This window comes from Poromitra crassiceps (genome assembly GCF_964638095.1).
Source record: "Poromitra crassiceps genome assembly, chromosome: 27".
Taxonomy (NCBI): Eukaryota; Metazoa; Chordata; class Actinopteri; order Beryciformes; family Melamphaidae; genus Poromitra; species Poromitra crassiceps.
This window is the reverse complement of record NC_139650.1, coordinates 2204202-2218603: the sequence shown is the minus strand read 5'-3', so window position 1 is coordinate 2218603 and position 14402 is coordinate 2204202. Positions and strand designations below refer to the sequence as shown.

Below are 14402 nucleotides of genomic sequence, written 5' to 3'. Positions count from 1 at the left end.
GGTCCGATCCCACTCACAAAATCTGCATATGAAAATGAGCAAAAACTAGAATGGCACTCAGAGAGCGTAGGTCATACCTACACTCTCCGAGTGCCATTCTAGTTTTAGCTCATTTTCAAAATTTAGAATACTTGTAAGGACATCAAAACTATTAAATAATATACTAAATGGAATTATGCAGTAACCAAAAAAGTGTTCAACAAATCAAAACTATCTTATATTTTAGATTCTTGAAAATACCTGGTATTTGCATGCCTGCTGCATAAACGAGTACCCCAACCGTACTGTATCAGTCACTTTGTCTGATGCTTAGAATGTTAGAGTTGGTTCTAGTGGAGAGAAAAAAAGCACCACCCTATGCAGTATCTATCACATCCTAGTTTTATTTATTGTCATGACAGCATCTGGGACAAAGGACTTCTTACCCACCTTATTTTTGGCGGCCATTTTGCCTTACGTTAACTATGGGTTCTATTTCCGGTGTAACCAATTTAGATAATCCCCAGCCCCCGACAAAAAACACGTCTAGAGGATTTTACCCTTTTACAGCAGAGCTCTGCTCTGCGTTCGGGTGCTGGGATAACGTAATGCATTGTGGGTAGTCGGCTACTAACTGTGGCTAATGTTAGCGGCTAGCTAGCTATGTTACATGGCAGTAAAACGCCACCAAATTGATTTAACTTTTAACCATTTCGAGTAACACACATTTCGAGTTTCCATACGGACCTCCAGCGTTGGTTAGTTGTTTATAACGTGACTATATTTATAACTTTTATAACGGACTCCAGCTTCCGGTTTATAATTCGGGTCGCGGCAACAATGAGTCACGCTAAACCGGACCTTGTACCCACGATTCTTTTTTACAGTGGGGCATTCAAAAATAAGGTGGATAGATGTTTCTCTTTGCCATCGGCAGTCTGTAACGCTTCCCTGAGGGTCAAAGTTCAAATTAGAGGGCTCGTTAATGATCCTCCCAGCTTTACTTCTAATGATTTCATCGTACAGACTACTTCACTTCTTCTGTGTAGAATCTTGGAGGCTATATTCACCATTCTCTGCAGCTTCTTTCTCCATTTAATGTTCAGATTGTCATACCACACATAATCATATTAAATGAGGAAATACTGCTATCCTTTAGGCGACAAGTTGTGGTGGGCGGACCAGGGCACTGACCAGATCGGAACCTGCGACAAGCAGGATGGAGGCACCTGGAAAGTCCTGAGGAACAGCACCTCACCCATGATGCACATGAAGATCTACAACGAAACTGTGCAGAAAGGTGCCGCACACACGCCATGTTTCCCAAAAAACATTGATTTTGCTTAAATTGCTGTGGCGGGGGGGAAAACCCAACGAGCAGCCATGTGCAAACGAGTGCTCGTGTTATGCTGCTGCTTGCTGCGTGTGTGTGTTTGCCTGTTTCTCTCTAAGCTCGTGCACATCTGTTTACATTTCTGTGATGGCTCTTTGATTTGCTTTGTGTATTTGTTCTGGTGCTGTTGTGTTCCCAGGCACCAATCTGTGCAGCAATAATAATGGAGACTGTTCCCAGCTGTGTCTCCCCACCTCCCCCACCACCCGGGCCTGCATGTGCACTGCAGGATACAGCCTCCGCAGTGGACAGCAGTCTTGTGAGGGTAGGACACACACACATGCTTTGTCTCTCTCTCTCTCTCTCTCTCTCTCTCTCTCTCTCTCTCTCTCTCTAAACATTTCAAGCCAAATTTGAAGAAGAAGAAGATGAAATTAGTTTCAAGTTGAATTACTTTGTTTGTAGGTGTCGGCTCTTTCCTGCTGTACTCTGTGCACGAGGGCATACGCGGCATTCCCCTGGACCCCTCGGACAAGTCCGACGCCCTGGTGCCAGTGTCCGGCACGTCCCTCGCTGTGGGCATAGACTTCCATGCTGGTGAGGCTCGCCGCCGTCACACCCCTTGATTTAGAATGGAAAGCTTACTATATTTTTCTAGAAGGTTAGATAAGGAAAACATGAAAGTATTTTGTGTGTTTGATGTAGCCGGAATAATAGCTACATTCCCTTTTTGCATAAGTGGAGAGATAGAGGTTGTGTATAGTAGGGATGTAAACAAATATGAATACATTATTCGGATTTCGGAATGCACAAATAATGCAGTCTCGTCATACATGCTTTCAGCCTTATCCCGTTTGGCCAAACGAACAACATGTCAAATGTATGAATAAATACAGATACCAACACAGATGAAGATAGTGGCACTAAACAGATACAGAGAGTGGTACAGTACATTCCGTTCAGCTCAACTTTATCTCCCCCTTCCCCCAGACAACGACACTATCTACTGGGTGGACATGGGCCTCAGCACCATCAGCAGGGCCAAGAGAGACCAGACCTGGAGAGAGGACGTGGTCACCAACGGCATCGGCAGGGTGGAGGGCATCGCCGTCGACTGGATAGCAGGTGAGAGACACTTCAGACACGTCGGCAAACATGTGGCAACGATTAAAACGCACACAGTAACACACACATACTGATATCCTGTGTCTCACTCTTGATCTCAGTGTAGCCTTTCTCTCTATCACTTCTGCGCTCACTCTCTCTCTCTCTCTCTCTCTCTCTCTCTCTCTCACACACATACACACACACACACACACACACACGCACACACACACACACACACACACACACACACACACACACACACACACACACTATTGCTCCCTCTGTGGGAGATGAATTGAAAACAATGAGAAGAACAGGCCTATTGCAGTGAGAGAGTGCAGGACAGAGAGGGACAGACAGACAGAAAGAGACAGTAAAGAGAGACAGTAATTAGAGTACCTAGAGTCACATGACTGTATGGACAGATACTGTCCCCATGTTGACTCATAAGAGTGGCTCCTGTCTGCCTCATCAAATGTCATCCATACTCACCTCTATCATCTTAACACTACAATTTTTCAAATATTGTCCCCAGGCAGACAAGTATGCCATATGAACACAATTTGAATGTATTATAGACCGCTGAAGAACAAACCACGCAATCATTCATTAACCATTAACCTATCATTATCATTAACCTGTTTACCTATCATTAACCTGTTCCCTCACACAACAATCTACAGCAGGGGTTTTCAAAGTGTTGGAGAGTGAGCCTCCCCTCAGAGAACATGTAGACAGCTGCGCCTCCCCCCCCCCCACAATTATTACTATTATTTGCTATTATTACTATTATTGCATGTTCCACTCAGGCATAAAAATGAGTTACAAAAATGTTGTAAACATCTTTATCTTTTCAAAACATCTTTATCCTTCTTGTTTCAAACATCTGTTTTAGAGATTTTAAACGCCTTTATGAAATAATATAACCCTGCAGTCCAATAACTACATTGAAAAGGGGCTCAACTATAGCCCTGCCTTCAAATAACCTCAATTCGACAGAAACATTCATTGTAAGGCCTATCTGTGCAATTTTACTTCTAGTAGTAGTATTTACTACTACTTAGTCAAATATTTGAACAGATCAGTCGGACTTTCTCACCAAACAAAATCATCACTGCACCATGCGCTGCTTTTCATGTGCGCTCTCGGCAATATGACTGTGAATATGTGAATATGACTGTGCAATGCGCTGGATTGTATTGTCAGATTATTGGGATGACACTTAGCTTGGCGGCAGCAGCTTCTGCCATCATTACCCAACACATATTTAGCAGCAGGGAGGATTAACATTTCACCAATGTGGGGTTTACCAGCCTATAAGCGTAACGCCACACGATATGATGCTTCAGTAGCCTTCGTATTTACAGTGCTAAATGTTTCAACTGCTTTCTTCTGTGACAGCAATTCTTGTAACCCCCTATGCAAAAACTCCCGTGGCTTGGGTGCTTGCTCTCAATTAGACGCTGGAGTTTACATGGTCTCATACTGTCATTTGCTAGCCTAGCACATCTTTGCAGAGCACCCACTGGGGCAGGCAGGGGAGCGTCATCGAGACCAAACGATGTACCAAAATCCAAACGCTAAATAATCAGGGTTATACTTCCTCCGTTTTCTGCTCACACCAGACGCTGTCTCCTCTCTCACTGTAGGTACTAAATATTAATGTTTCCCCCCACCCTCTCTTTTCTTCTCGGATTTTTTTCACTGACGTCGCGTCTCCCCTGAAGCTCTCTGGCGCCCCCCAGGGGAGACGCGCCTCACAGTTTGAAAACCGCTGATCGACAGTATACTCACTATTAAACTATTGCTAATTAATATTAGCATCTTGTGTTTGTCATAGGTCCAAGTCTCACAATTCATATGTCTGCAAGACCATTGACCGTTTGTCTTCTGTCCTCTACAGGAAACATCTACTGGACGGACCAAGGCTTTGACGTGATCGAGGTGGCCAGACTGAACGGCTCCTTCCGCTACGTGGTCATCTCCCAGGGCCTGGACAAGCCGCGCGCCATCACTGTCCACCCTGAGAGAGGGTACGAGGAAGACAGCACTGGCTCTAGCTGCAGTTACTCATAGCTGCTAGTAGCTAGTTGTCTGTGGTCGCCGCAGCTCTCTCATTCTCGGCTATGGAGGAAGTTATGTACGTGCTTTGATGTGTGCGTGTGTGCGTGCGTGTGTGTGTGTGTGTGTGTGTGTGTGTGTGTGTGTGTGTGTGTGTGTGTGTAGGTACCTGTTCTGGACAGAGTGGGGCCAGTATCCCCGTATTGAGCGGTCTCGTCTGGACGGCACTCAGAGGTTGGTACTGGTCAATTCCAGTATCAGCTGGCCTAACGGGATCTCCGTTGATTACCAGGTGCTGTACAATCATGCTCTTATATTCAACTACTGCCTTTACGGTTTGGGTACACAATGGATATGGCACAAACACCACTAAATCCTATGATGTGTGGTCCCTGTAGGAGGGCCTGCTGTACTGGTGCGATGCCAGGACAGACAAGATTGAGCGCATCAACCTGGAGAACGGAGAGAACAGGGAGGTGGTGCTGGCCACCAACAACATGGACATGTTCTCTGTGTCCGTGTTTGAGAGCTACATCTACTGGAGCGACAGGTCAGACGCCCTCTCACCCTCACTCCTATGTGTGTTCATTTTGGTGTATTACCTCCGCCAAAACAGAGTTGGCTGGGACGTCAGGTTTTTGCCTCTGTCTGTCTTTCTGCTTGTCTGTCTGTCTGTCTGTCTGACTGACTGACTGACTGACTGTCTGTTTGTTGGCAGGAGATCTCAAAAAGGTATGAACGGATTTGAATGAAACTTTGTAGAAAAGCAGGTCATGGGCCAACGTAGAGCTGATTAACTTTCCACGCCCACTGGCCAAAAGGGGACATGACGATGGGCGTGGCCAATCACAAAAAGGCGCCTAACGTTCAAACGGATAAAACCACAAAACTTTGTAGAAAGGTTGGCGGACGTATGCACCAGGCCTGTATGTTAACCTGTTTTGCACATAGCACTAGTGCTACAGGGGTTGATCGTTTGGTAGCACGGGCCATGCAATTGTAGCACGTGTATTAAAATCATAATGTATGTTACCATCTTTAAAAACAAGTAGTGCAGTCCATTACGGCCTGGGACTGGCAGAGGACGTTAATGTTGCATACAGGGCACACAAAATACAAACCTTAACAAGAAATGTGTTTCAAAACAGTACAGCACGTGTGCTGCTGTGCTCAATTCATTCAGAGCACAGACCAATTTCTTTCGTAGCACGTGCTACATATGTAGCACTGTACAGCCCCTTGCACTCTACCGAGTGTCGTCTAGTTGTTTCACTGTTCACCTACAGGTGTAGTAGGTTTTTTCCTCCTCCTCTAGCTTCAGCCTGTCTTTAACGCTGTTTGTCTGTTTGCTGTGGCCCAGGACCCACTAGCTTCAGCCTGTCTTTAACGCTGTTTGTCTGTTTGCTGTGGCCCAGGACCCACGCTAACGGCTCCATAAAAAGAGGGAGCAAAGACAACGCCACAGAGTCTGTGTCTCTGAGGACAGGGATCGGGGTGCAGCTCAAAGACATCAAGGTCTTCAACAGAGCCAGACAGCAAGGTAAGCACTGACTCTGTCTGGTTGGCTTGGCTTATACTGTAACAGGTCTGTTTTAGATGTTTTTGAAGTATTTATATAACTAAACTTTCCTCACATACATTTTACATAATGCATCAAACATTCACATTTGATTGGTATCATTATTGCTCAAGTTATCTATTTCATATTTCTGTACAGGATCAAATGTATGCAAAATCAACAATGGCGGGTGCCAGCAGCTTTGTCTGTTCCGTGGGAACGGACAGCGTACGTGTGCCTGTGCCCACGGCATGCTGGCCGAAGATGGCAGCAGCTGCCGTGACTACGACGGCTACTTGCTCTACTCGGAGCGAACGATACTGAAGAGTGTTCACCTATCGGATGAAAACAATCTAAACGCGCCCATAAAACCGTTTGAAGACCCGGAGCACATGAAGAACGTCATAGCGCTCACGTTTGACTTCCGAGGAGGAGGAGGGAGGGGAGCCAACCGCGTCTTCTTCAGCGACATCCACTTTGGCAACATCCAGCAGATCAACGATGATGGCTCCGACCGCAAGACTGTGGTAGAGAGTGAGTATACCTATATTCACCTTGAGTATGTGTAGATCTGTTTCGTTAGCTTCCTCTAGTGACTCGTTAAAGGACTAGAGTCTAGTCCTTTAACGAACAGCCTCTACCCAACCTCTTTCCACGTGTGTCTCCTGTATACTCACCCTCCACCCACAGTTGATATCTGGTGTATTGCAGAATTCACATGCAGTTTAATTACTAGTAAAATGTTACACTGTAAGACTTGATATCTTGGATATTCTGATTGTTTGTCTCTTCCCCTCTCATATATCAAGAGTCATTTCACATATCTGTCTTGAAACAGCAGACCCCCACCCCCTCCCCCCATTAAGAAGTCTTCCTAGGCAAGAAACAGGCCGGAACTTCTTAAACAGAAAGTTCCCCAAAAACAGTTTTGGATATCCCACTGATATAAACAGACCTGGGAAAACTTTATTCTGAAGTCGAAGCCAAAACCCTTCATTTTAAGAGCAGGGAAAAACAAAGGGAAAATCCTTTTTCATCTTTGAGAACAGACCAAAGGGAAACAGACTCGGGGACAGATAGCGCTTCATTCACTTTATCTCAATGCAACACAGCCCAGATGCACTGTTAATGTTTGACCAAAGTGCCTTAACTTTAATCTCTTTTACAAGGAATAGTCTGATTCAGGGTTGCGTGTCGCCATAGCGCAGCCACTCCCAGGGCAAATGTTTATATGCGCTCGCAAAGTTCCTCTCACTAACTGTGAATGTCGTGAACACTTAGTCGGGTTGAATGCCGTCCGCTCCTGCGTATGATTTGCACTGTTGTTTTTGCCTTGTAATGGGGATTGATTTCCCCCGGGAACAATGAATGGTATCATTTTGTCACGTCCATTTTAAGCCGTCACAATGAAAAGCACTTAGTGTAATTATCCCTCATGAGAGTCTTTCGGAAAAACAACTCGGCTAGGTCTGTTTTGCTGTAATTACATCGATCCCCAGTAGTTGGTATTTCGTCCACGGTATCCTGTCAGGTTGTCGGGGATGTTAGGGGAGCTGTTGATGAAGTAATACTGTCCACTAGCCAGAGACAGCTCCTCTGGCCGCCTGCCCCCTTCTCCTGAACAGCCCCAGTACGCAGGGTGGGAATGACACGGAGGCCATCAGGCCATGGTCTGCGTTGCTCCTCCCTCTGGCCGTGATTGACTGGTTCCCTGCTACCAGCCTGCTACTGTCAGTTACTTTAAAAGCATCAGTGGTCTCAGTTTAATGTAACCTGCCCTATGCAGAGGATGTGTCATTGGCTCATTTTAACACACATTTCAGAAAAATCGCTCTTCATGATGTCAATAGAGCAATGACCTTTGTGCCCTGGCCTGTGACCTTGTGCCCTAAAAACAATTGTGATGCCGAAAGCCAGATGGCCACGCCCCTAAAATGACCAAATTCCCACCCTGCCAGTAGGTCGTGTCCACTAGCCAGAGACAGCTCCACTGGCCGCCTGCCCCCCTCTCCTGAACAGCCCCAGTAGGTCCTGCCTGAACTTGTGGGACATGAACACATAGAGGATTGGGTTGACCACGGTAGAGGAGGTGGCCATGACGCGGGCGAATGTGCTGAAGGGCCCGTAACGCGGCGAGGTGCCAGTGGCCCCGGAGCTGCGGTCCTCCAGCAGCGCCAGCGTGAGTCCATAGGACGGCAGCCAGCACAGGGTGAAAGCCAGCACCAGCATGGCCGACGTCCGCGTCACCTTGCTCTGGTAGCGCTCAACTTGGGGCGCCGTGCCCGCCTGCTGACTCCGCCACAGGAACACGTAGATGGTGCAGTACGCCACGGCGATGGTGGCCAGTGGAAACAAGAAGGCCAGAAGGAAGTGACACACGCCGTAGGCCAACTGGTCTCGGTGGGACAGGAAGGCGAAGCAGGCTAGGCTGTCGCGAGTCCGCCGCGGGGTTCCCACGGAGCGGACAGCCAGCTGGGGAGCCGCCAGGCAGCAGGCGGCGACCCAGAGCAGGACAACAGTCACGGTCACCCGGCGAGGGGAGAGGAGGCGGTAGGCCCTGGTCGGCTGCACCACAGTCAGGTAGCGAGACACGGCCAGGGTGGCCAGAGTGAAGGCGCTCGCAGAGGAACAGGCCGATCCCAGAAAGCTCACCACACGACAAAGGAAGTCCCCGGACGGCCATTGCTGCATGGCTATGGCAACTGTGTGGAAGGGAAGCATGGAGAGTAGAAGGAGGTCTGAAGCGCTCAGGGCCAGCAGCAGGACATCTGTCCCCGTGCCTGTCACCGAGCCCTGGGGAGACTGTCCCGCACGTCCTGCCCCCCTCCTCCGCCTCCCGCACAGGATCACCATCACCAGGGTCTGTCCGCAAACCCCCAGTGCCAGAATCAAGGCGTCGAGGACCGGGACTAGAACCTGCTCCACATTCCCCCGTCCACTCTCACTGCTGTTCCCCTCGTCACCAGTAGAGTTCCACGACATTCTCCTGTCGTCGGTAATAGTCCGTTCTTGAGCTGTCTTCCAGTAATGCTGCCACTGTTTGAGCACAAGTTGGACGGTTGTTAGACGAGAAACACGACAGCTCTTAGTTGGCAGTAGATCGATGCACTCGGGCTGCTCGTAAAACTACTGATAATAACACACGGACCGTGTGGGAATGATTACCCGAGACTGGGGGTCAATAGCTGTAACATTACAACGATTCCCAATCATTTCCAACCACGGGAGCTCTGAGCGAACAAAACGCATCCAATAAGACGAAATGTGAATGTGACAGGGTGACGCATCCGTGTCCTGACATGGGCAAAAACACATTACCTCCCTGAGACAGTCCTCGACAAAACGCCCAGTGAACGGCTATTTTCGTAGTCGAGCTGCTTACTCTCTGCTGTACGAGAATCAAGCGTGCAATCATTTCAGTACTTGCAATCAGCTTCATGCAGTGAGCTGTTTGGAGGGATGCGGGTGGGGATGGCGCGACGTCGTCACACCCCACCATAAAAGTTGAGACGCGTAGTGATTTTGTAGGATTCTAGCTGCGGCGCTCTCCATTGCTTTGCCCCCTGGCCTCCCCGCTAGGAGTGTCCGTCTCTCAGCCTGCTATACCTCCACACGACGTCTCAATCAGGCGCCCCGCGCTCAGTAATCCACAATCTACCCGAGCTCTCGGCTCCAGAGGAGGCAGGTAGGTAGGTGGTAGGTGGAGGAACGGCGGGAGAAGAAGAAGAGAGGCGACTAGCTGCATGGCAACAGAGGGTGAAGCCCAGCAGGACTGTCAAAGGCAGGTGAACTCTGGACTGATCAGGGCAGAGCAGCAGACACATGGGCTGGCCTGAGCTCTGTGGGAGGGTCTGATTCAGGCCAGACAAATGATTTTTCCCAGAGTCCAGAGTTTCTGTTCCATGTTCTCACAGGATCTCGTCACTGGCTAGAAAACGTGTCACTGCCACACATATCCATACACATACATACACAAAGAGAGACTAGACAGCGAGGCAGTGTTTGCCTTCACAAATCTGGGTAATTATTGACCGTTGTCCTGATAGCAAACACTGAACCAAAGTGTCCTGTGCTATCACAGCCAGATAAGTGCCATAAAAACGGTGCGCCAGCGCCAGTAGAGCCAACATGATTGGACCTACCTCAAGTGCTATAAATTCAACTCCCGTGCTGCAGACAGGCAACTTGGGGGAAAATGTACAGAAACACAGATAGGCCTTCACATGGGTCACAAAGGTGAGGGCATACAGAAGTGAACCGTGAGATTTGGAGTGGAGGAGAGTGCTGTGGGCTCAAGATTTACAAGTCATTAACAGCACTGCACAAAGAGGAAATAGGGGTGAATAGATTTCGTGTTGCACTTTATCGATTTTGAAGGCATTGATTTATGAGCAGAGCAAAGCAGAGGAGAGTAGCTTTGCATTACGTGCCTTTGCTTGGCCGTCCGGTTCCTAGACTCTTACGGCCCAAACACACAGGACACGGAAGCGCCATCCACACTGCCCGGGGAGCGTGCGGCGCGCTCGCGCTCCGCTGCGCTTCGGTTCGGTGTCTGTTCTATGTGCGAATCTGTCAAGCTGAACAGAGCAGATCATACCAGACAGAAAGTCAAGGCACAGAGAATCCGACCAATTGTCAAATAAAACTAATTTCAAAATAAAAGACTGATTAATGATGGTGCTGCTTGTCCTGTGTGTGTGTATATATATATATATATATATATATATACACGAGAGATAAAAAGAGGTGGCAATATGAGGTGGGGGTTTTAGTCAATTCACACATCAATTCAGAAAGAGAGAGAGGGAGGGGGAAAGAGAGAGAGGGAGGTGGACAGATAGAGAGGGAGGGGGACAGAGAGAGGGAGGGAGGGGGACAGAGAGAGAGAGAGGTGGGGGAAAGAGAGAGAGAGGGAGGGGGACAGAGAGAGAGGGAGGGAGGGGGAAAGAGAGAGAGGGAGGTGGGAGTGACGTTGCTATCTGAAGTGGGGTTTCAGGTGGTCATCCAGCACAACAGAGTGAGAGAGGGACAGATAAGAGAGAGAGAGAGAGAGAGAGATTATGGGAAAACAAAAGATGAAGACGAGCAGAGTCGCTTGATGCCCGCCCGGCACGGAGAAATGCGCTCCTTGTGTGGACTGCCACACTGCCAGGCGCCTGCTCATGTGTCCCGACACTTAGGTGGCTTTGCTTCATTCAGAGCAGAGCATTGCTGCTTTGCTTCATTCAGAACATACTGTAGCATTGTTAGCATACTGTAGCATTGTTAGCATACTGTAGCATTGTTAGCATACTGTAGCATTGTTAGCATACTGTAGCATTGGCCAGACAAATGTTGATTCACCTCCATGGCGTTGGACTGGAGAAGTTGAGGTGAAGTGCTAAGTGTCCCACCTGGTGGTGAACCTCCCTGATCCTCTGGCCAGGACTGTGATGATGTGCTGAGGTCATATCCTGCCCAGGAAAAGGCCCGTTTCATCATCAGACTCTCACTGTTTCGTTGCAATAACAAGCAGACGACTATATTACCAATCATTTGGCATTGGGGTGACTGGGTGTGCGGTTGTTTTGAATTTTGCAACTCCTTATTGACTGGCTGAAGAAGTGTTTGTGTGTGTTTGTGTCTGTGTCTGTGTCTATGTGACTGGCTGAAGTGTTTGTGTGTGTTTGTGTCTGTGTCCATGTGTGCGCACACTTGTGTTGTGTGCATGTCCCTCAGAGCAGCTGTTGTCTGTCACCCACTACAGTACGTTGTGTTCTTCCTTGATCTTGGCTGACTCTCTCCTCTCCTCTCCTCTCCTCTCCTCTCCTCTCCTCTCCTCTCCTCTCCTCTCTTCTCCTCTCCTCTCCTCTCCTCTCCTCCCCTCTCCTCTCCTCTCCTCTCCTCTCCTCCCCTCTCCTCTCCTCTCCTCTCCTCTTCTCTCCTCTCCTCTCCTCCCCCCACCTCCTCTCTCCTCTCATCTCCCCTCCCCTCTCCTCTCCTCCCCTTTCTTCTCCTCTCCTCTCCTCTCCTCCCCTCTCCTCTCCTTTCTTCTCCTCTCCTCTCCTCCCCTCTTCTCTCCTCTCCTCCCCCCACCTCCTCTCTCCTCTCCTCTCCTCTCCTCTCCTCCCCTCTTCTCTCCTCTCTTCTCCTCTTCTCTCCTCTCCTCCCCCCACCTCCTCTCTCCTCTCATCTCCCCTCCTCTCCCCCCCTCCCCTCTCCTCTCCTCCCCTCTCCTTTATTCTGCCCTCCCCTCTCCTCCCCTCTCCTTTCTTCTCCTCTCCTCTCCTCTTCTCTCCTCTCTTCTCCTCTTCTCTCCTCTCCTCCCCCCACCTCCTCTCTCCTCTCATCTCCTCTCCCCTCTCCTCCCTTCTCCTTTCTTCTCCACTCCTCTTCTCCTCTCCCCTCCTCTCCCCTCTCCTCCCCCCACCTCCTCTCTCCTCTCATCTCCCCTCCCCTCTCCTCCCTTCTCCTTTCTTCTCCACTCCTCTTCTCCTCTCCCCTCCTCTCCCCTCCCCTCCTCTCTCCTCTCCTCTCCTCTCCTCTGGCCTCTGTGGAGGGGTGGAGTTCACAAGCTCAACATCTTGCGCATTTTCAAGGCTGTGTGGCCTGAACGTTTCCTTCTCATCTGCTGATGATGAGGTAGTGTTATGGAAAGTAACTGGTATTGTGACCGTTTCAGTGAGCTAATTGTTGGATAGAAATCCTCAACTCAGTGTTCTCTAGGTTAGTAAAGGAATGTTCCTTCTCCAAAACATCTGAAGTCAGCGCAGACCAGTTCCAAAAAGACCTACTATATTATTTACACCTTAGCTTAGTGCAAATCTTAACGACAGCTGATTGATTTGCAACAAATAGTGGTGTGTCGGTCTTTTTATTCACGTGTGGTTGACCGTTTTTCTTTTGGAACTCTAAACAGTCTCCATTGACTTCAGTTGTTTTGCAGAAGGCTGCTATGAAGTTGTGCTTGCATCCCTGTGTGTTATATAGAGCAGTGCTTCTCAACCCCCCAAAAAACTTTAGGCTGGGGTTCGTCACGCATTTCACTCACTCACTGAAATAGTTTTTATAGTTTATATAGATTTATAATACCTGTACATGAATTCATTGGTATGGGAGATTTAATCATCAATGGAGGGGGGGGGGGGGATGAATCTTTTTGACAATCATCCCGCGACCCCCCCCCAAAATAATCTTGCGACCCTCTGGGGGCTCCCGACTCCCAGGTTGAGAACCACTGATATAGAGTACGGACTAACACATTTCACCTGTGTTTCATTTAGCATCAGGGAGAGAAGATGGTGACAGAGTTTTATTTTTATTTTTGAGTGAACTTTTCCTTTATACCATGCCGTCTATACAACCATCTGCCAGCGCTGTGCTACTGGCAGACTAGCCTTCTAACACTGCACTGGGATTGACGTGTTTCTTTTCCTTCCCCAACTCTCCTTCCCTCTCTCTCTCTCTCTTTCTCTCTCTCTCTCTCTCTCTCTCTCTCTCTCTCCCTGCCCCCCTTTCTATGCTGGGGTGTATGTCTCTCTGCCCTTCTCTCTATCCTCCTAATAGTGTTTTGTTGTCTCCTCTCCTCTCTGTCAGACGTGGGTTCGGTGGAGGGCTTGGCGTACCACAGGGGCTGGGACATGCTGTACTGGACCAGCTACACCACCTCCACCATCACGCGGCACACCGTGGACCAGGGCCGCTGGGGGGCCGCCGACAGACACATCGTGGTCACCATGTCCGGAGACGACCACCCCAGAGCCTTCGTCCTGGACGAGTGCCAGAGGTCAGAACTCCTCCAGGGCGTACAGTTTTGAAAACTCGAAGCTCGTGTATCAACAACACGACTCCAAACTAACACTGGCCTTCAAAATGCAACACCCTGATTACCAGTTGGTCTCACACATGTCTCACCTGTGCAAACGCAATTGGGAAAACACTTCATGTCATGTGTCAGAGTGTAAAAGAGGACTCATGGGGACTTATACAGAGTGAACTGCGTCCCCAGAAAGACAAAAAAGATTAGAAAGTCGAATCCTTTTCTTTCTAGTCTTTTTCATTGTACTTACAGTATCAGTGAAATTGCCGAGTCTTTCTAAAATAGGTAACATTTGTGTTGCTATGGTAACTATGGTAACTATGGTAACTATGGTAACTATGGTAAATGCTATTTGGGGACAAAAAACCTACACTTTACCAAAATGAAAAAAGGAAACCATTTCCACTCAGTTTCATGCATTTGGATATGTACTGTAACATGGCCTCATGAAGTCAAAACAAACCCTTTTCATGGTGTCTGAAACTGATCACACCAGCGTTTAATGATGCTGTGTAAAGCTGGGCTCAGACTACAGGATTATGACAATCCTAGCCGATTTTGAAATC

The 14402-nt window shown here is 48.5% G+C and overlaps 2 protein-coding genes across 2 annotated transcripts in view; one reads left to right on the top strand and one right to left on the bottom strand.

Annotated features, from left to right (window-relative positions):
* Nucleotides 1-14402, top strand: part of LOC310799432 (low-density lipoprotein receptor-related protein 1-like) — a gene marked incomplete at its 5' end in the record, with an annotated part of 176046 nt that overhangs the window by 124043 nt on the left and 37601 nt on the right. The window contains 10 exons of the mRNA XM_083662014.1: nucleotides 1139-1279; nucleotides 1512-1637; nucleotides 1778-1909; nucleotides 2303-2437; nucleotides 4323-4452; nucleotides 4646-4772; nucleotides 4879-5030; nucleotides 5896-6020; nucleotides 6198-6572; nucleotides 13614-13803. Coding sequence (XP_083518140.1) covers nucleotides 1139-1279; nucleotides 1512-1637; nucleotides 1778-1909; nucleotides 2303-2437; nucleotides 4323-4452; nucleotides 4646-4772; nucleotides 4879-5030; nucleotides 5896-6020; nucleotides 6198-6572; nucleotides 13614-13803 — 1633 coding nt within the window. The remainder of the gene's footprint in view (nucleotides 1-1138; nucleotides 1280-1511; nucleotides 1638-1777; nucleotides 1910-2302; nucleotides 2438-4322; nucleotides 4453-4645; nucleotides 4773-4878; nucleotides 5031-5895; nucleotides 6021-6197; nucleotides 6573-13613; nucleotides 13804-14402) is intronic.
* Nucleotides 8010-9020, bottom strand: LOC310799323 (galanin receptor type 2-like; the record flags this gene model as incomplete). The annotated part of the gene is made up of 1 exon (XM_083661923.1): nucleotides 8010-9020. One exon carries the CDS (start codon nucleotides 9018-9020, stop codon nucleotides 8010-8012), a length of 1011 nt encoding a protein of 336 aa, XP_083518049.1.